The 23,197-nt window shown below is 39.6% G+C and overlaps 1 protein-coding gene across 1 annotated transcript in view; it reads left to right on the top strand.

Annotated features, from left to right (window-relative positions):
- The window catches only part of GRXCR1 (glutaredoxin and cysteine rich domain containing 1), a 63,913-nt gene extending 40,983 nt beyond the window's left edge, over nucleotides 1-22,930 (top strand). The window contains exons 3-5 of the mRNA XM_077816169.1: nucleotides 5,946-6,185; nucleotides 17,186-17,251; nucleotides 22,751-22,930. Coding sequence (XP_077672295.1) covers nucleotides 5,946-6,185; nucleotides 17,186-17,251; nucleotides 22,751-22,930 — 486 coding nt within the window. The remainder of the gene's footprint in view (nucleotides 1-5,945; nucleotides 6,186-17,185; nucleotides 17,252-22,750) is intronic.
- The last annotated feature ends 267 nt before the right edge of the window (nucleotides 22,931-23,197 follow it).

Raw genomic sequence — 23,197 nt, 5'->3', positions numbered from 1 at the left:
TTACAGGGTCATAAGATTTACCACACAGAGGATTCCCATCTAGGCAAAACTTTAAAGTTACAAAAAAACAAAAAAAACCAAAAACACAAGGAATAAACCTCCTTCTTAGCATAGGGAAAATTCACAAGCTAAAACAAAAGATAAGCTAACACATTTACTTGCTATTACTTACAATTTTTTAAAATCTTGGATGCTTATTTCAGGTAGGGTTTTAGGAGATGGTTTTTCCTACCCTGGTCCCTCTATGTCCAAGAGAGAACAACAAAGAGCACAAAACAAAGCCTCCCCCCCAGATTTGAAAGGATCTTCTTCCCTTATTGGTCCTTTTGGTCAGGTGCCAACCAGGTTATTTGAGTTTCTTAACCCCTTACAGGTAAAGGAGGGATTTTATGCTACCCTTATCTATATGTTTATGACAGCCTGTCAGCTTTATTTTGCTCTTGTTAAAGCATCTGTTATAGGGGTACAAATATGTGGTAATTGTTCCAACTTAAAAATAAACCATACAAATTCCTCCTCCTCCTCACAGCAGGGAGTATCTTTGCAGACATTTTTCCATCAGATGCTCTTTTTAGGTGTTTCTATATCTGAGGGCAAACACAATTTCCCATATAGGGAGAGATAGGAATAAATTACTTGTGTCTCCTGCTTGCGTATGGACTAGACCACTTGCAGCGATTCTGGAAACATACTTTCTCCTGGGGTCTTTCTGCAGTACAAACTGCTTGATTGATAATGATTTGTCAAGTTTCCAGTATATATGAAAGATGTAAGGTTAGCTGTAGAGTAATATTTCCTGAAAGCAGGATTGCAAAAAAGTGCTTATACTTTTTATTAAGATGGCCACCATCCAAGTCCTACTTTACACCAGGCCTGTGACAGTCTGTCTGGAATTCCCTATGAGTCTAGGAGTCCTGCATTCCTCTCCAGGTGAGCAGAAATGTAGGATCACGGCTAAAGGCACAATGTCAACTTGAAAAAAAAAATCACGTCTGTCTGAAAACTTTGTACCTACTATAGTGACAAGCTAACAAGTAAGATTACGAAAACCAAAAGAGTTTAGGGTGTGTGGGAAGGGGGGGGGCGAGAAAGAGGGTGGAAAGTGTCTCCTCTCCTTTTTTTTTTCAGTTTATTTTATGTATTGATGGCACTTTGTGTATAGTCAGTTTCACAGTGTCCTTGTAAGGTCTGTTAGGGCTAAATTTGGGCTGTGCTGCAAGCACCACGTATGCAATACCATCATAACCTTTAAATTGTGCCTCTTTACGATCAGCAGTTACTAGTCACCTATGCCCTCTGTTTTATTCCAACTCAAAACACGAAATGCATTCATATATTTAATGATCTAAGGTTCATTACAGTAAACGGTGAAAGTTCATTTTCTGAACTGCTTTTCCATTAATTTATTTTTTGCTGCCATTAGTTTATTACAATTCTGCTGCCATGTGAGACTAACAGATAAGAACCTACATTTACAGCTCAGCAAAGCAAAGCTACAGGGATATTGGTTCAGAATAGAACTCTGCCGATTTACTGCAAAGGTTTATATTCTATAGTACATATCGTGGGTTACTATCCTTCAAACTGGGTAACAAAATAGGAATTAGTACTAATCAGAGAAAAGAGAATTTCACTTCCACATTTTCTGTATATTTACATGTAGGATTTTGAATGATCAAGTGCAGCCACAGTAGGCAACAGTATAGTGCAAAGAGGAAAAGCTTAATGTTCCAATGCCAAGCACAGTCAGTCTCTAGTTTAGAAAGCCATTTGAAGAAATCTAATATGTCCTGAGTTGCTATTTATCTTGCGCCCTTGGTACATCTTTGCAGCACATACAAGTGTTCTTCATTACCCCATTAGGCAAAAGAAACATAAAAGCAAATGCAGACACATAAACCTGCCTAATCTCTGCTTGATATCACTCCAAATAGTCTTTCATCTCTCTACTTTCCCCATGTCTGTTGATTTGTATGCTGCTAGAACACCTCAAGTGCTGATGTTAATTCAGATAATGACCCTTTATTTCAATCCCATCTGCTGTGACTGGGAACCACTAGTACTAGAAATTAGAGCTGTGTGGTAACTGGTATTTCTAGAAAATGTTGCATTTAAAAAAAAAACAAAACGTTCCAAATCAGAACAAAACAGGCTATGCTAAGCTGTGGCTTCCTCTCTCCCTCAAAAGGCAGGCTACCAAAGAGCCAGAGAAGTGGGTGCACAAGCTGGCTTGCTTGGTTGGTTTCCCCCTAAAGTTTCAATAGAAGCAACACGTTCATGGGAATGTTCTGATTCTGCTAAAAAAAAATTTCCAATGGAAAAACAATTCCACTGGAAAGTGGTTGACCAGGTTTATTAGAGAGGATGATTCTGGCTCCTGTTCATTATGACAATGCTACCAAGATCCAGCATGACTTTATTCGTTTAATGTTGGAAAACATCATTTGTGAGAACCAAAGTTCTTTCATTTCCAGTCAGGTATACATGAAAGTTATTTTTGCCTCTGGAATTGTGAATTAGCATTGTTAAAGAAATTTTTTGGAGTTAGCATTTCCATTAGTTCAAAAATAGCTTACTTCTCAACTCCCCCACTCTTTTGTCCTGTGCATAAGAAGCTGTTCCCCCCCCTGCCCCCCAAACTGTGCAACGTGTTATACATTTGCTTAGAAGTAATTCTCTATTTTTAGTACTTTTGCAAATCTTTTGGACTTTGGCATCAGCTCTTCTGCTCTGTAAGGAATCTTGTTTAATTGTGGATCATTACTCAGCAATCCTAGTTCCATAACAAATCTGTAACCATATTATCAATTATTTTTTTCCTTTCACTTTAGTTTAGTTTTGTTGAGAGAGTAACTATGCAGGATTCACCCCTGCAGCACCTCCTGCTGGCTGTCTGGGAATTAGCTTGTTTTCCAGCTCCGGAGCACCCTCTGCAGGCCAGTGTCATCACTGCTGCTGGACCCTGGTGCCCCTTTGGCTGGGGGTTCTGCCCCAGCAGTATCCCCTCAGTCTCCAGGTCTCCCCTCCCCAGGGAACCCCTAACGCCACCTTGCCTCAGTGCCTACTGCCAGTCATCATTTAACCCACACTCACTGGGACCAACCGTAGCCTGTAATGGCCACTCATCATTGGCAAGAGGGGGTAGGACCTGCTACCTTTGCCTATCCCCAGGCTGCTCCTTTGCAGTCCCAGAACCTGGTTTGGGCCCTGCAGCCTGGCGGGTTCTCAGGCTGGAGCTCCCCAGCACCTCTTGCCTTTCCCCCAGCACTGCCCTACCTCAGGTCCCTGCTCAGCTCCCAGAAAGGTAAGTCCTTCCCTCAGAAAAGCTAGAGAAAGAATCTTAAACACCTGGCTCACTGGCCTTTTGTAGGGCCAGCTGCAACCTGATTGGGGCGTGGCCCCAGCTGTGGCTGCCTTCCCCATCAGCCTAGCTGCTTCTCACAGCCCCAGCCCTCTCCCAGGGCTGGCTTTAACCCTTTCCAGGGCTGGAGTGGGTAACCACCCCGCTACAGAGAGTCTTATGATTAAAGAATACAACTAAGCCACATTACCGATTCTAGTCTTGGTTGTACTCTAGCCTTCCTGTGTGACTTTAGGAAAGGTGCTTAATTACTTTGTGCCTCAATTTTCTCATTTGTGAAATAGGAATAATGGTACCATACTACCACACATGGGCATTACAAGAATAAATTAATGTTCATAAAGAGATCTGAGATGTTTGTGTGAACAATGCTGAAAAAGTATTACTTTGTGTACAGAGATACTATAGTGATGGGCATTTTAGATGCTAGGAATAGTATAATAACCAGAAAGGAGGAGAATATAATTTATAAGACAAAGGTGACAGATGAGGCTTATTGCAATGTTTTGCACCATTACTGTAGAATATTGAATGGTTTAATAAGGGATAAGCTATTCCTCTCATTCAGGAGATGTGAAAAATGCAAAGGAAGAGTTAATTGCCTCAGCAGATGTATAGTAGATTCTAGGGATAAAATACAGACCAATGAGTAATGGGTCAATTTTACACTAACTTTTCCTACAAACAGAAGAGCCAAGAAGTATAACCAGTGAGAAAGAACCTTTGGATCCTTTATGGGATGATTTCCTGGGATGGTGGGTAGGAAATTGGTAAATTCCATATTTTTGAAGCATCCCTTTGGTGATTTGGAAGACCTGAAAGTTCTTCTTGGGGACTTTCCTTAACTACAAATTAAATCCTTTAAAAATCTAAGTAAAATAAATTTGCTGCCAGTGACATTTCAGTCACTTCCAGTGGTGTTTGTCCTAGTCTGACTGCAATTTTACCTTTGCAGTTAGTTTACACAATTCAAAAATGAACAATCACACATCAAGAATAACTTTCTACAAATTGCTGCAGTATAATGTAAGTCTTTGTTCTGTAGTGTTTCCTAACTTGTGGCTTTATTTCTGTAACATTGCCAAAATAATGAAACCCTCTCATGTTGGCTCTTGCAATGGGTAACTCAAAAGGCTTGGAAGCTCACTTTGCTTTAGTTAATAACCTAGGAGTTCTACTATTTATCCAGTTTTTGTCTGAACTTAATATCTCTTTGATCTACAACAATGGTTCTTTGACATTATTATAATGCAAGCTACTTTTTTAAAGAGGGGAGACTCTCTCTCACACTCTCTCTCTTTCAACCTCTATTGACTACAATGGGCTTTGGATCTGACCGTTATTATAAATTTACCATTTTAAAAGGGAAAACTGTTGGTTGAATCCCCAGCAAAGACCAGGAAGTACTGAGCTGCCTCTCAAGAGATGCCAGTCCTTTTCAGTTAGACAGACAAAATTGTCTGCCTTTCTCTTGCATCCTTTTTTCCTAGCAGTAGCATTGGCTTTTCATGAGGAATCATGATAGCAAGGGCTCTAGCAGGGGTAATCATTTATTTTTTGTCAAGGTCTAAATTTCTTGGTCAAGGTATAGTCGAAGTCCAGACTCCAGAGAAAATAATGATAATGCTAAATGAAAACAAGTAAATAAAAATATTTGGGGGTCTGTTCAAAAGCGTCTGGTAGTCCAGATTTGGCCTGCAATCTGCCTATTGACTGCCCCTGTGCTATTATGTGAGATCAAGATATAATGTACTACCCCTGTACTGTAATGTGAGATCAAGATATCATTGGCTATATGGGTCCCTAGTCCCCAACTGATAGGGGGAAAAACAAAACAGTATTTGATACAGGATCTGGCAAATCCCCAAAAAGTGGATTAATCACATACCTAGATGAAGGTCACAGCTGGATAACTGTGGATTTGTGCTTTTAGAGCAGTGGTTCCCAAACTTGTTCAGCTGCTTGTGCAAGGAAAGCCCCTGCCGGGCCGGGCCGGTTTGTTTACCTGCCGCATCTGCAGATTTGGCCAATCGTGGCTCCCAGTGGCTGTGGTTCGCTGCTCCAGGCCAATGGGGCTGCTGGAAGCGGCGGCCAGTACATCACTCGGCCCGCGCTGCTTCCAGCAGCTCCCATTGGCCTGGAGCAGCGAACTGCAGCCAGTGGGAGCCACAATCGGCTGAACCTGCAGATGTGGCAGATAAACAAACTGGCCCGGCCCGGCTTTCCCTGAACAAGCGGCGGAACAAGTTTGGGAACCATTGTTTTAGAGACTGGAACAAGTGGGGCTGATTCATCACTGTTCAAAGCTGCTTGCAAAGCCACCATAAGTCCTCTTAATTGGGCCCCTGCATGGCAATTATGACAGCTTAATCCAAGATCACACCTCATCTTCTTCCATACTTATGTTTGAGGAGAGAAAAACAAAACAACAATTTTGGAAAAGAGGTTAAGATGTGCTTACTGCTTAAATAATATTTCAAAAGAACAGAATAATCACTGAAAGGTATTGGTACAGCCATGAAATAAATGTAACTACTAACATTTTATTTACTGGAGTGAACAATAAAAACATTTCGTTTTCCAGGTGTCTACAGTTCTAGAATTTGGTCGCATCGTAATTTACACTACCAGCCTTCGTGTGGTGAGAACCACGTTTGAAAGATGCGAGCTAGTAAGAAAGATCTTCCAAAATCACAGAGTGAAATTTGAAGAAAAAAACATTGCTCTGAACAGCGATTATGGAAAAGAACTAGAAGAAAGATGCAGGAGGGTGTGTGAAATCCCATCACTACCTGTTGTCTTTATTGATGGCCAATATCTTGGGGTAAGTTCTGCACAAGTTTAAATTTCACTCTGCAGTGTGTGTGTGTAGATGCTAACTGATAAGAATGGGAAATTATTTTCTTTTATTGTTTGTATTACAGGAGCAATCAAGGATTGGGGCCCTATTGTGCTAGGCTCTGTACACATACACAGCGAAACATGGTCCCTGTCCCAAAGAGCCCACAGTCTAGTTACTACAAGATGCAACAGGTGGATAAAACAAACAGGAAAAAGTTGGGGGGCATGCTTAAGTAACAGACAAATGAACAAGTTATGCTCAGCCTCTGATTTTGCACTCTACTTCAATAGCTCAGCATTTTCAGCAAGTAGGTGATACAAAAAAGGAATTGTAGCATTCATTTATCCTTTTCCAAGGGCATTCAGAACTGTCAGAGACCAGTCAGATGTAAAGCCCCAGGGGTTTTTTGTGGAGGGGGGATGGGGAGAAAAGGATGTATGTAAAATATGCAAAGGGGCTGGTTGAATGATATTTTGCAAGTTAAAGTAGAACTTATCGAATAATTTATCTTCATATGAAACATTTGATTAATTTTATCTTCCATTATTCATTCATCTTAGAGATCTGATTGAAGAAATTGAGTTTTATATCCATTTAATCAATTTCACATTTTTTTATAATATTATATTTCTCCCCTTCATTTGGCCAGTTCTAATGCGGTGGCAGGTTTAAGAATTAGATTTTTATTTGCTTCATACTCTGTGAAGATTTACTTATGATGATGATGACATTTGTATGTAGTTCTTTAAGAAAATACCAGTTGTTTTATTATAAACTATGTAGCGATGACAGGTTTCAGAGTAGCAGCTGTGTTAGTCTGTATCCACAAAAAGAAAAGGAATACTTGTGGTACTTAGAGACTAATAAATTTATCTGAGCATAGCTGTAGCTCACAAAAGCTTATGCTCAAATAAACTTGTTAGTCTCTAAGGTGCCACAAGTACTCCTTTTCTTTTTAAGTAGCGATGGTTGCAGTGTTTCTGTCATTGCAGCGAATTGATGCATTTACCCTACTCTAAAATGCTTTTGTATTTTGCAACAAAATATTCTATGTCTTTCCTTTGGTGGTATGAATGGTGAACGGCCTTACAACCACTGTCCCACTAATATGAGTGTGGTGTAACTATTGTGCATATGTTACCAGAACAAGCCTCTAGTGTTTCCCCATCTTGCAGAGGTCAGCACTCCTAAAGGGTAGGCATTAATAATATCTTTTTAAAGACCAATAAGCCAGCAATTTAGCTTTTTGAAGACTAAATTTAGCTTTTCCTTTTCTAGGCTATGTAACAATACTACATTCACAGTATTCTCATTTTGTGGCAAGGTTCCCAGCCATATGAACATGTCTGACTACTGCCTGTTGCAATGGGTGAGATCATCTGTCCAACAGTAGGATCCTGTGGATGTGTAAAGATGAATACTTGACTCTGTTCCCTACCCGCCCCCAGCCCCTTATGAAAAAACTGCAGCTTGGAGTTGGATTAATTCCTCTGTGCTGGGAAAACCCTCCTCAAAGATGGCGGAGGAGATGTGGGTTGGGTCATTAACTTTATGAGGGATAATTTTTAGGAGCAAGGAAAGGGACTCATTCTGTAGGCTAAACAGGGTCAAGAGATGTCCTTGAGTTTGCCATTTTTGCTTGGGCCTCTTATTTCTTGTAAACCCACTCTTTTCAGACAAAAAGAAAAGAAGTACTTGTGGCACCTTAGAGACTAACAAATTTATTAGTCTCTAAGGTGCCACAAGTACTCCTTTTCTTTTTGCGGATACAGACTAACATGGCTCCTACTCTGAAATCTTTTCAGACAGTAGTTACTGTTGCCACACAACCCCCTGCTTCCTTTAAGGTTGTAATAAGTTGTTATTTGTCTTTATATAAAGTGATATAAGCCTGTGTCTACTCCCTGAAACAAGCAACATGCATTTTAATATGAACAAATGCAAGGTCATGCATCCAAGAACCAAGACTGTAAGTCATATTTCCAGGATGACGGATTGTATCATCCAAAACCGTGACTCCGGAAAGGACCTATAGGTCATAGTGAATAACCAACTGAACACGAGCTGGTATGGCTACGAGGGTGTACACAGAGGATGTAGAGTCATAGCAGGAAGGTGGTATTATGTCTATATTTGGTGAGATCATTTCTGGAATATCATGTCATGTCTGGTCTCCACATTTTAAAAAAAGATGTTGAAAAATTGGAAAGGGTTGAAAAAAAAAAAGTTACCCCAAGAATTATTCCAGGTCTAGAAAGCCTGCCTTACCATAAGAGATTTAAGAAGCTCAACCCGATTATATTATCAAAGACAAGGTTAATAGGTAACTTGATCATAGCCTATCAATGCCTCCATTGAGAATATTTCTGATAGCAGAGAGCTATTTAACTTAGCAGACAAAGGCATAATAAGATTCAATGGCAGGAAGTTGAAGCAAGATAAATTCAAACTGAAAGTAAGGTACAGCAATGGTAATTAATATTAGAACAATTTATCCAGGAATGCAGTGGATTATTTATATTAATATCAGCCAGTTTTTAAAAAGACATGCTTTAGTTCAGTGAGAAATTAGGGTCTTTGTTATGCAGGAGGTCAGACTTGATGATCATAAAGACAGGTTTCAGAGTAGCAGCCGTGTTAGTCTGTATTCGCAAAAAGAAAAGGAGTACTTGTGGCACCTTAGAGACTAACAAATTTATTTGAGCATAAGCTTTCGTGAGTGAGCTGTAGCTCACGAAAGCTTATGCTCAAATAAATTTGTTAGTCTGTAAGGTGCCACAAGTACTCCTTTTCTTTTTGATGATCATAAAGGTACCCTTGGGCCTTATAATCTACAGATCAATGATACTACAAGTGTTGCCTTCATAAACTGATAAATCCAGCAGTAACTGCTGAATCTCGGTCTCCTGCAATTGTTTAATGGCAATCTGAGAAACAGATATTCTATACACGGGAGCTTGCTGGGCTACCTCTTACAGATACTTTACTCTTCCATGGAGATGACCAGTATTTCATAAACTACAGTTTGTGAACTGTGGGTAATACTAAGCATCACTTGCTATGCCACACACATCCCATTCAGCCTTCTAAAAGGAGTCAATATGCACTCACCTGTGACATGAAGATACTAGGCCAAAAATCAAAGAAGTTACCCTGGATTAATGACAGCACAAGTGAGACCAGAATTTTGCACAATGACCTTAATAAAATAAACATCTTCAGTGAATAACAGGACTTGGTGCACTCAAGCTCCCCTTATATTTCTTTTCTCACTGACAGATTTGACATTAGTACAAATGTTCTCTCATTTTCTGGATGGGGATAAACTTGCCGAAAGCCAAGCAAATAGTAAGAATGTATATGAAAAAAGAGTGTCATTTTAAGGTGTTATAGAATCTGAACCCAACAGTCAAGCCGGCAATCCAGAGAGATGGACCAAAACAAGAAAGAATATGCTTTTTTGGCAGAGGAGTCAGTCTTTACTCTACTAACGTAAAAGCAGATTTATAGACTGAAGAACAAGATTTCCTAGAATACAGGGGGATGGTTTACCAACGCAACTAACTACCACACCAAGAGATGTCATGTTAAAGGTGTTTCTTCTACTATTATGGAAGTATTCATAACTAGAGCGAGGTGAAATTTTTCAAACACATTTTTTTCTGAGAAAAATGAAGACTCAAGTCAACCAAAACATTTTGTAAATTTATGTCAAATTCACTGAATTGTTTTGACTGGAAAAAATCCAAAACAAGGTTCTGTAAAAATAGAAACATTGACATTTGAAAAATAAAATATTGTATTTTTTCAACTCTTATACTTTTATTTTGAATTTTTCTTTATTTTAAAAAAACACTTTAGAACTAGAAATCAAACCATTTTGTTTTGGGTTGAACAAAACATTTTTTATTTTATTATTTTTTGGAACTGCCACTGAACTGAAAAATCAGTTATTTGCACAGCTCTATTCACAACTATACACTTTCCTCCCAAAGACAGCGATGGATTTAATCTAAACTCAAATGCACTTTCACTGCAGTGTGGTGGAGGGTAGAGAGTGATGATTCTGTTTTAGTGACATTTGTTCTCACTTCATCTTTTCAAACTTTTAATAAATCCCAACCATACAGCAGCAGATTTATTTCACTAAAGTTCCATTAAAATATAATATTATTTTTCCTTATCATTACTGGTCGATAAAAATAGTTTTGTGTGAATGATAGCTCTCTTTAAACTAGAGACAGTCTGAAAAAACAAATGAATGCACATATCAATGAGATAGGGGATAAAGTTGAAAGGAAATTCAGAGACAGCTTTAGGCCCAGATCCTGCATCAGGGTCCCAGATCATGACATGATCTTCATATATCTACAATCAACATAGCTCATTCACATCACACTCTAACTTAGTGTATATAGAAAGACATGCATGTCACTAAATTCCCATACAGACACTGTCAGCTAGTCCTTGCTCAGAGAGAGACAACATCTGCAATTCTCCTCATGCAAGTAAGGCATATGGTGCATTGGCATGACAGTGTAGGAAAGCTTCCACCTTATGTCCCTGAACTATACCTCTTGCCAATTCTCTTAGACCAAATTCTTAGGGAGTTAGGTCCTAACCTCAGGCAAAACTCTCATTGAACCATTGCTAAACAAGGACTTCAAAGTGTGTGACTTACTCCTTACTTTCCTGTGCATTAAAACTCAGTCTGACTGAAGAAAAATTAAAAGAAAATAATTATTTAAGACAATGCACCTCAGGACCCCTTTTCATGTATGCCTTTTGTTTGCCATTTCTGTGCAAAACCATTAATACAAGCATTAAGTGCTGTGGCTTACATTTAAATCCACACTAATATTAGGTTAATGTTAGATTACTAATGGATGATAGCATCTATTTATCCAACAAGATAGCTTTCCTCTCACTAGAAATTCTTCACACTGTGAGATAGTTCTTTAATTGTGGGATAGAGAAGGATTTACTCAAAAAACAAACAAACAAAAATGAAACAGGTAGAAGGGCAGGCTTTTTACTTTAGTGGATTTAAGGGTCTAAGATGAATAATCTGATTATTTGGATCATAATTCTAGATCCTGCTAGTAAACCCAGCACTTGAAGTTAGTTTATTTCAGTTCTTCATACTGAAGTAGTCTCAGAGACCTGTATTGCAACAGTCTGAAGATAGAGTCAGAGGTGCTGGAACTAGAGGTGTGGGGGGTGCAGTAACACCCATTGGCTTGAAGTGGTTTCCATCATATACAGGGTTTACAGTTTGTTTCAATGGCTCTCAGCACCCCCACTATACAAATTGCTCCAACACCCTGGAAAGAGCGATTGCACACTCAGTGAAAGAGCTCCCATTAACATAAAAATGGTGTCTATGGAATAGGTACAATTAAATCTATTTTAGCATGCTACCTACATAGGGCTAGATCAGGGGTTCTCAAACTTCATTGCACTGCAACCCCCTTCTGTTAACAAAAATTACTACACGACCACAGGATGGGTGACCGAACCTTGAGTCCGCTCAAGCCCCACTGCTGCGGGTGGTGGGGCCAAAGCCAAAGCCGAACCCCCACTGTCCCAGGTGGTGGGGGGCCAAAGCTGAAGCCCGAGGGCTTCACCCACAGGCAGAGGGCCTATAACCTTGAGCCCCGCTGCCCTGGGCGGTAGGGCTTGGGCTTGAGCTTTGGCCCTGGGCCCCAGCAAGTCTAAGACAGCCTTAGTGACCCCATTAAAATGGGGTTCCAACCCACTTTGGGGTCCCAACACACACAGTTTGAGAACCACTGGGCTAGATCATGCTTTTAGCATGGAGCCCATGCTAAGGGGGTGCTAGGGAGCTGTACTACCCGCAGAGGACTGGGTGTGGGAGTAATTAATAAGTAACTACACTTGTTTAAAGGGTGTTACATTCAGCTGGTACATGTAGGAGGAGGAGGGAGGCTTATGGTTGTGTCATCTTTCAGCTTGTCATCACAACCCACTCTCTGTCCCTGATGCACATGCATACAGGGGAGTAGTCTATGCCTGTGTCCATCAGGAACTGTGTCTGTGTGCTACCCTGAGTACTAGAGCTGTAATTATGGATAGCCCTTATGTTGGCCTCAGAAGGGGCAGAATACTTACTTTTTACCACCCCAGTGCAGCTGCATAAGTGCAGGGCATAATCTAGCCCATAGCCTGTGTCATTGATACAGATGTTATGAAAAGCAGCTATCATGATAACACAGTAGCTGACCTAAACAATGGAGCCTTAATTTTTATTCTTAGAGTCCCAGGTCCACAATATAGATTAGCTCCTTGTAAAATATTCTTACATTTCATTTTTAGTTCAGAATAGAACTGTCAAGCAACTAAAAAAATTAACTGCGCTTAATCGTACTGTTAAACAATAATAGAATACTATTTATATTAATATTTTTGGATGTTTTCCACATTTTTAAATATACTGATTTCAATTACAACACAGAATATAAAGTGTACAGGGCTCACTTTATATTTATTATAAATATTTGTAGTGTTAAAAGAAAAGAAATAGTATTTTTCAGTTCACTCAGTACAAGTACTGTAGTACAATATCTTTACCATGAAAGTTGAACGTACAAAAAATAACTGCATTCAAAAATAAAACAATGTAAAACTTTAGAGCCTATAAGTCCACTCAGTCCTGCTTCTTGTTCAGCCAATCGCACAGACAAACAAGTTTTTTACATTTGCAGGAGATAATGCTGCCCACTTCTTGTTGACAATGTCACCTGAAAGTGAGAACAGGTGTTTGCATGGCACTGTTGTAGCTGGTGTTGCAAGATATTTACATGCCAGATGCACTAATGATTCATATGTCCCTTCATACTTCAACCACCATTCCAGATGACATGTGTCCATGCTGATGATGGGTTCCGCCTGATAACGATCCAAAGCAGTGCAGACTGACGCATGTTCACTTTCATCATCGGAGTCAGATGCAACCTACTGAAGGCTGATTTTCTTTTTTGGTGGTTCGGGTTCTTTAGTTTCCGCATCTGACTGTTGCTCTTTTAAGATTTCTGAAAGCATGCTCCACACCCTGTCCCTCTCAGATTGTAGATGCCACTTCAGATTCTTAAATCTTCGGTCGAGTGCTGTAGCTATCTGTAGAAATGTCACATTGGTACCTCCTTTGCGTTTCGTCAAATTTGCAGTGAAATTGTTCTTAAAACAAACAACATGCTGGGTCATCATCTGAAACTGCTATAACATGAAATATATGGCAGAATGCAGGTAAAACACAGAGCAGGAGACAGACAATTCTCCCTCAAGGAGTTCACTCACAAATTTAATTAACGCATTTTTTTTTAAATGAGCATCATCAGCATGGAAGCATGTCCTCTGAAATGGTGGCTGAAGCATGAAGGGGCATGTGAATGTTTCGCATGATTAATTTATTTTGGGTTAATCACATGAGTTAACTGTGATTATTCGACAGCCCTAGTTCAGACTAATCAGAAAAAAGCATATTAAAGACTTTAAAACTATTGCTAACTACTGTACCATTAAAAAGAGATGCAGTAATGTGAATTTCTGGTTTGCAGCTGGGATGATAAAGTTTTAGCTGAATGCAAGCTGAAATATAAACCCTTTCAAACCTGTGTTCATAATGGAAAGCATGTCAAATTTTGAATTATACTGTTGTGACAGTAGCTTTACACTACAATCCAGTATCAAAGTAGCATAAAATAGGAACCATGGAAATGGTTTTCACCAATAGATATTTCTATTTTAAATAGAAATAAACTGTAATCATCTCAGGGCTTGTCTAGATTTAGGGAATTTGCACTGATGTATCTACATCAGTGGAATAGTAAATCCTTAAATGTTGCTACATTGCATGGTAAATCACAGCAGTGCAACCTGTGTCTTCTACCAGTGCAGTGCATTTATATCAGGGGTTTGCACTGGTGTACTCATGAGTTTAGCTCCTCCCACCTCATATAGATAGGCCTCAGCAAACACTATTGTATTTGTTGGCAAATGTTGGCTTTGTAGCAACAGTCACTTGTGTGACTGGGATGTCCATGTGTCAGATTTTGCCAGTCTTACCCACACTGAATAGCACCCTCCCCCAGTCATCCCACTGAACTGAAGGGGTGGTGCGTTCAAGCTAAAGGTGTAGTGGGAGTGGCTCATAGAAGCCCCTGTGTAGGTGTCACAGAGGGCCATGGAACAGTCTTTGAAGCAGCTATTCCATCAGCCCATAATCTGTAGTAGATTTCAATAGGACAACTCATGGAGGAAGGCACTACTCACCATGAGCAAAGGTGGCAGAGTTGAGTGCACAGTCAGCTTTGCTTCTGTAACTAACCACAGCCAGATATATATTGCCTCTCCTTTTCAATTCCTGTAAATGTGAAATAATGGAATAGCAATCCGTTGTTAAATAAGTGTTGGCTAAAATATTCATATGTTGTCATTTGAAGAGATAAAATACTTAATTATAAACTGTGTCGCTGAATAACAGCCCATAGCTATAGCAGAGAAATTACCCACAGCATCTGGTGTGTCTGCCTGAGAGAGAAAAAAAATGCCATTCCTCGGCAAAAGTTAAAGCAAAACAACTTTATGCTGGGAATCTAAGTTGGGCAGGCAGGCATGAGGAATCTTCCCCAATGCTAGATACAAGCAGATCCTCAGCTGGTGTAAGAATTGTCATAGCTCCAATTACTTTAATGGAACTATGACAATTTATACCATCTGAGGATCTGTAGAACACCTGTGCCTCCACTCTGTTGTCCCAGTCAACTAATAGGTTGTAGAAGTAATTGGGCACCCGTATACTCCCATGCACAAGGGTTTCAGTTCTGTGTTTTCACCTAGTGGCATAACCACCAGCCACTCACTGACTCCTCCTCTGGGCTGATCTTTCACCACACTCCCATCCCAGCTGCCATAGAAACAGTATCATGGAGTAGAGTCCCATGGTGTGTGCACTGAGTCCCTCTGTTTGGCCTGCACATGGCCTGCCTCCCTGTTCAGTAGAACAACGTATATTTGTCTGCATTCAGGGCCTTCCCAGCCCCCACAGGGGACTTGGGGAGGGAGGTGGGGCACGGTGCAGGTAGGGGAGAAGCAGCATTTGGCCATGGAGAACAGGATACCAGTATGTGACACTCCAACATATTGTCCGTTGAACTAAGTGTGTGTTCAGATATGCACATACAGAAGCCTCTTATCCAGAGTACTTTGTATTTGGTGCAATGACAGTAACTACTGAGCTACAGGAGAGACAGAGTTGCCTAGTAGCTATAGAATTGGACTGGGACTCAGAATTCTACTCCTGGCTCTGCCACCAGTTGCCTTCTGGGTGACTCTGGGAAAGTTGCTTGAATGTCTTGTGCTTCAGTTTCCGCATCTGTGAAATGGGAATAGTGAGGTTTAGCTACTTTGTAAAGCACCTTGAGCACTACAGATTAAGTGCTATGTAAGAGCTAGGTATTATTATTCAAGACACTCATAGCTACATAAGTTAAATGCAAAACATTCAAATTGGACCCTCAATTAGTTGCAAAAAGAAAAAAACAGAAAATAAAAAGTTTTACATCTTCTTTGGCATGTTCATTTTGTTTGTACTAATCTCTGAACATTTACTTTCAGAAAGAAAAATGAGAAACTATTTCATTACTACTCTGATTCAGATGACAGAAATCTCCAAAGGCCTAATGTACTAGGGCTACATTATTATTATTCACTACAGAGTTTTGACTTCAATGTTGTTACAGAATTTTCATTGTCCTTACTCACTCTTATTAGGAATGTTATGTCTGAATTCAATACTCACCTGCCAGAATAGTTGAAATACAGTTTCCCCGATATCATTTAGCTACATTCTCTGATGCAGTGTATATTTATATAATTGTATTTTTGACATATAAGACATTTTCTATTCTGCCAGGAAGTGCATAATGTAAAATAAGGCGAAAACGGTCTCTATAATTAAGTTGCATAGAATGGAACATATAGTAAGAAGATATGTGTATATATATATATATATTATATACACATACAGATAAATCGGAAGTTGCCATACAAACTGTGAGAGGCTAATTAGTTAAAATGAGCTTTTATCAGCAGGAGAAAAAAACTTTTGTAGTGAAAATCAAGACGGCCTATTTAGACAGTTGACAAGAAGGTGTGAGGATACTTAACATGGGGAAATAGATTCAATATGTGTAATGACCCAGCCACTCCCAGTCTCTATTCAAACCCAAGTTAATGGTACCTAGTGGTGGCAATTTTGCAACAGAAAAGCTTCAAAAACAGACTCCAAGGAGAAACTGCTGAGCTTGAATTAATATGCAACCTAGATATCATTAACTTGGGTTTGAATAGAGACTGGGAGTGGCTGGGTCATTACACATATTGAATCTATTTCCCTAAGTTAAGTACCCTCACACCTTCTTGTCAACTGTCTAAATGGACCATCTTGATTGTCACTACAAAGGTTTTTTTCTCCTACTGATAATAGCTCATCTTAACGAATTAGCCTCTCACAGTTTGTATGGCAACTTTCACCTTCTCTGTATGTATATACATCTTCTTACTATATGTTCCATTCTATGCATCCGAAGAAGTGGGCTGTAGCCCATGAAAGCTTATGCTCTAATACATTTGTTAGTCTCTAAGGTGCCACAAGTACTCCTGTTCTTTTTGCGGATATAGACTAACATGGCTGCTCCTCTGAAACCTATAATTAAGTTGTGGTGAATTCCCAAGAAAAATGCAATATAGAGTTCAATAACCAACCCTGGACAGCTTTTCAGGAACTTGAGTTGGTTATTTTCACCTTTCAGCCATCCTAAGGTTCATCTCATAACAAAAATACTTCACGTGAACAAAATTCAATCTTTTCTTCAACCTAGTTACATTTCCAAGAGTAAACCCGCAGGTGATTCCAGTCCCCTCAATGGTAAATCTGCTGTGTTTTTTCTTTTTGCTAATAGGGAGCTGAGAAAATTCTGTCAATGAATGAATCAGGGGAGCTGCAGGATCTCTTAACCAAAATTGAGGTAATTGTATTTTTACAAACTCTCTGGAGAAACTACAAATGGAAGTTGTGCTGTTAAAATTAAATTATTTGCTAGGTATTTCCTTTCTTTCTGTTTTAAACTGATCACAAATCCTGTTTTTCAAAACCAACAACTACTTAGTGTTACAAACCAGCAAAGATTCCAGCCCCATCAGAACGGATTGCCACTATGCCAAACTCAACAGTCCACATCCATTGTACCTGAATTTGACAGGGAGAAGACCCAAGACATTTATCCTCTGTAAGACCTATTTATGCAATCTCCATGATTTGAGCTGGGACAAATCCAGCATAAGGAGTCTGATATTTAATCAGACAGCAAATTCTTTGATCCTGATAGAAGAGAAACACAATGGTGAACACAACAAAAAGCAACATCCAACACAGTACAACTGAAAAAGAGACCAAACCATCTCCACTCAACAAATGGGTGTTCCTGAGGGAACTTAGCAGTAGTAGCAGTTAGGGTAGCAGAATGCCCCTCACTCCTCCATCCACTGGCCACCTCTGGGCTCAAAAGGACTGGCCAGTGAGACAGCTTTACATGTAGTTAAGCTGTGTTTGTAGGCGGAGCCTCTAGCATCCTTCTCCAAAAGGATGGGTGGTTAAAGCCCTGGTCTGGGACCAACGAGATAGGGGTTTAATTCCCAACTCTATCACAGACTTCATGTGTGATTTCTTGCAAGTCAAGCTTGGTTTCTCCTTTCCCCATCAGTAAAACAGATATACTTCTTTTCTCCCGCTCTTTGCCTGTCCTATCTGCTTAGAATGTAACCTCAGTCTCTTACTATGTGTATGTACAGCACCCAGCACAATGGGTGTCCTGATCTTTGTAGGGGCCATTAAGTGCCACTAAAGTACAAATAATAAATAGCAGGCTAGAGCAGACTATGATCATAACTGTACACAGAGTACATCCACTGATGTGTTAATACCAGTTTATTTTCATGGTCTAGAATGAAACAAATTACAGAGATGGCTTTGCCGGAAATCAGCTATAAGGTTCAGTCATGACTCATTTTCACTGAAGATCCAGAACACAGGAACTCACTATATGCAGTCCAGTCTTTCAGCAAGTCCAGTTCAGTTCTTTCAAGGCAAAGCTAGACCTCCCCTCCCAAAATCCAACTTTTTCAAAGGGTTACATCTAGAGCTGACAAGTGATTAAAAAAATTAATTGTGATTAATCATGCTGTTAAACAATAATAGAATACCATTTATATAAATATTTTGGGGTAAGTACTTTGAAGTAAGCCAGTATGGGCCAGTACGGCATACCAGTAAAAGGTGGCCTCCAGTACTGGCCAGTAACCAGCTGACTTTAATGTTGCTGCCCCTTTTGTGCCCCCCATCGGCAATGCTGCTGGGTTCCTACCAACAGGGCTGCTGACGGGGGGGTCCTTAAAGCGCTGCCATGGCAAAGGACCCTGCTTAAAGTGCTGCTGTGGCAGCACTTTAATGTCGTTGCCCCTTTTGCCCTCCTGGGTTGCCGAAGGCGATTTAAAAGCGCCCGGGGCTCCAGCTGCCACTGCTGCTACCGTGGCAGTGGCCAGAGCCCCGGGCCCTTTAAATGGCAGCTGGAGCCCTGGGCCACGTGGGCCAGGCAGTGCAGATGGGCTGGCTGGGGGACGCTGACCCTCAGCCCCGCCCCTTCCCCCCGAGGGCCCGCCCCTTCCCAGGGCCAGAGCCGGCCCCCATACCAGTAAGTCTTCGGCTTTACTTTCACCCCTGGGTGTTTTCCACCTTTTCAAATATATTGATTTCAATTACAACACAGAATATACAAAGTTTACAGTGCTCACTTTATATTTTTTTTATTATAAATATTTGCACTGTAAAAACAAATGAAATAGTATTTTTCAATTCACTTAATACAAGTACTGTAGTGCAATCTCTTTATCATGAAAGTTGAATTTACAAATGTAGAATTATGTACAAAAAATAACTGCATTTAAAAATGTCCCTCCATGCTTCAACCACCATTCCAGAGGACATACATCCATGCTGATGACGGGTTCTGCTCAATAACCATCTAAAGCAGTGCAGACCAGCACATGCTCATTTTCATCATCTGAGTCAAGATGCCACCAGCAGAAGGTTGATTTTCATTTATGGTGGTTCGGGTTCTGTAGTTTATGCATCAGAGTGTTGCTCTTTTAAGACTTCTGAAACCATGCTCCACACCCCGTCCCTCTCAGATTTTGGATGGCACTTCAGATTCTTAAACCTTGGGTCGAGTGCTGTACTATCTTTAGAAATCTCACATTGGTATCTTCTTTGCATTTTGTCAAATCTGCAGTGAAGCGTTTTTAAAATGAACAACATACTGGGTCATAATCTGAGACATGCTATAACACAGAGCCGGAGACATACAATTCTCCCCCAAAGAGTTCAGTCACAAATTTAATTAACTCATTTTTTTTTTAAATGATCATCATCAGCATGGAAGCATGTCCTCTGGAATGGTGGCTGAAGCATGAAGGGGCATATGAATGTTTAGCATATCTGGCAAGTAAATACCTTGCAATGCTGGCTGCAAAAGTGCCATGTGAACATCTGTTCTCACTTTCAGGTGACACTGTAAATAAGAAGCGGGCAGCATTATCTCCTGTAAATATAAACAAACTTGTTTCTCTTAGCGATTGGCTGAACAAGAAGTAGGACTGAGTGGACTTGTAGGCTCTAAAGTTTTACATTGTTTTGTTTTTGAATGCAGTTATGTAACAAAAAATATCTACATTTGTAAGTTGTGCTTTCACGATAAAGAGATTGCACTACAATACTTGTATGAGTTGAATGGAAAAATACTATTTCTTTTGTTTATCATTCTTACAATGCAAATATTTGTAAACAAAATGATTTAAAGTGAGCACTGTATTCTGTGTTGTAATTGAAATCTATATATTTGAAAATGTAAAAGAACATCCAAAATATTTAATAAATGTCAATTGGTATTCTATTGTTTAACAGTGTGATTAATACTGAGATTAATCATGATTAATTTTTTTTAATCATGATTGATTGTTTTTTATTTAATCGCATGAGTTAACTCTGATTAATTGACAGCCCTAATTACATCCCTTCACTAAGTGTTGCTAGGTGGCACACCATTGCTTTTTCACATGATGCCAGAAATAGAAATTTTAGGAATTTAATTATAAGAATGTGGTTCTCTTTTAATTTTGGAGTTAGTTGCAAAAATATCCATATAAGTAAAAAGGTTAGTATCATAAGCTGCCACAGAAAATGTGGGCATTGCTAGATATGAAAAATGAATTTTGCTATAAACACTTCCCCACAGAGACTAATCAAAAATAGGAATTGCTTGCTGAATGAGACAGTGGTAAAAGCCACTTTTGTGAGATGCAGGGAAAAACAAGAGGGATTTCACATTACCTCTAAGTTTGACTTTCTATACCTGACAAGAATTCAAAAGCTCGCTTTGCCTTTGGCTAACATTGGTATATGCTGGATCGGCTTCTTCAGCATGATAATTCTTACACACACACACACACAGAGGGATGATCTAATGGCCAAATTGAGGTCAGGAAGTTATGTTTTCCCACAGCATTTTGGCTGAGATCTTTTTCTGCAGCTTTGTGTAGAGATTATATATCTCAGGATCAGGTAGGCATTTTACATACCACTGATTTATTTATCTAGTTTTGCATGTATACTTATGTAGCACGTCTATCAAACATACGGCAAACATTTTAAGCACAGAAGCTTTCCACAAGCCTTTTCCAAGCATTAGAAGGTTGAGCCCCAAGATAAAACTAATCATGCCCCTCTACAACCTTGCCATGTTATCAGTGCAACATTTGGGAAGCTTATGCTGTCATTGGTCTGGACCACTCCCTTGCCCTCACCCAGCTTCAGGGGCATATCTCATGCTGCTCCATGCAGCATATCAGATACATTAGGAAACAAGAATTTAAGAGATTCTTGGGCCAGATCCTCAACTGAAATGAACTGACATTGACTTCAAAGGAACTGTACTGACTTATACCAGCTACGGATCTGCCTTTCCTCATCCTTTCGCATTTTACGTGGCTATGCACACTGATCTGCATTACTAGTAGACAACTACTTTTTTGGACAGTTTTGCATCACTTCTGTTGCGTTTGATGAAATTACAAAAAAGCAGTATGTTCGCTGTACATATTTTAGCATAATTTACTAATTATTTAAGTATGATACCTCTGGGAAATACTAACAGGGATTGTATATATAACTGCCTTTCTTCTGTAAATGAACCCTAAAAGCCTTCACTCAACACAGCAGCTCTAAAAAAGCCCACACACCTGTGCTACTGTAAGTACTTGCTATATGTCATTTCTCTCAAGTAAAACTCCAGGATGATCATTAAATTAAGGGTGATGTTTTCATCAAAAGAGATTTAAGTCTGCTTTTTAAATCTCTTTAATGCATCATAAAGAAAAAGAAAATAAAGACAGAATTATTAAAGGTTTCAGAGTAGCAGCCGTGTTAGTCTGTATTCGGAAAAAGAAAAGGAGTACTTGTGGCACCTTAGAGACTAACAAATTTATTATTATTAAAACAATTCAGGAACAACTGAGAGATTTGAGTCTTATTCTCTCCTTGCTCACACCAGTTTCCCCAGTGTAACTATTGATTTCAAAGGCATTTACTCCTGATTTATACAAATGTGAGAAGAATCAGACCCATGGCTGGTATATATCGTTTACAGTTAAAACCTAAGATAATCTCCTCAATACTTAGATTTGTATATACCTGTTTTCTAAAGAGCTCTGCCTTGCTTAGAGGGTATGAATCATTTTAAGATATGAGCAATTGTCAAATGCTGAATCACACAATTCAAACATAAACATGAAAAATTATACACGTCATACTATTATAATATGCACCATATATAGTATAAACACAAAACACCATGTTTCTTACCCCAGAATTTAGAACAGGCCAGTTAAGTTATCTAATAGATCATAACTAGACAATAAAATATTTAGAACCTGGCTAATTCTTTTGGCAAATGAAAACACAAACCCTAAAGCATTACGTTAGATATACCAACTTGTAATGAACTTGGTTGACCACTGAATGCTGCTCTTACCACCTGAAAGGACAGATAAAGCAAGATTCTATGGCAGTAGGACAACAAAAACCGAGTTCAGTGTTCAGATTTTGCTGTTTCCTAGAATAGGAATTGGGGGGATGGGAGAGATAGCTCAGTGGTTTGAGCATTGGCCTCCTAAACCCAGGGTTGTGAGTTCAATCCTTGAGGGGGCCATTTAGGGATCTGTGGCAATAAAATAAAATTGGGGATTGGCCCTGGTTTGAGCAGGGGGTTGGACAAGATGACCTTCTGAGGTCACTTCCAACCCTGGTATTCTACGATATTGCAGAGTGAATTCCGACTCAGAATCCTCATTTTGCTAGAGATTACAGTCATTAATGGAAACGCTTTTCCTCTCTTGCTTTCTTTTTCCTTGCGCAGAGAGTGCAGCATCCCCATGAATGCCCTTCCTGTGGTGGTTTTGGCTTCCTTCCATGCTCAGCGTGCCGTGGGAGCAAGATGTCTGTGTTTCGGAACTGTTTTACAGACTCTTTCAAAGCCCTCAAGTGTACCTCTTGCAACGAGAACGGGTTACAGCGCTGCAAGAGCTGTGCAAGTTAAGAATGGCATCTTCCCATGTAGAACCTCATATTATGATATTACTGCAGCAGTTTGTTACATACTTTTTAAAAACAACCATGTTTCTGATGCAGTCAATAAAATGTATTTGTAATAAACTTTTTCTTATTCAGTTGCTAAAGCCATTAGCTCAGGCCAGTGCCTGTCACGTGCACTGAGTCTTAAATAAAGGGAGAGTATAGGCTACTTAAGGGAACAAAGTGCTCACAAACGTTATTAGATTGACAGCCTTTGGATCTGAAATCTTTA

Source organism: Eretmochelys imbricata, chromosome 4 (genome assembly GCF_965152235.1).
Source record: "Eretmochelys imbricata isolate rEreImb1 chromosome 4, rEreImb1.hap1, whole genome shotgun sequence".
In the NCBI taxonomy this organism is placed as follows: domain Eukaryota; kingdom Metazoa; phylum Chordata; order Testudines; family Cheloniidae; genus Eretmochelys; species Eretmochelys imbricata.
The sequence above is the reverse complement of the archived record's forward strand: the minus strand, read 5'-3'. Positions and strand labels throughout refer to the sequence as shown.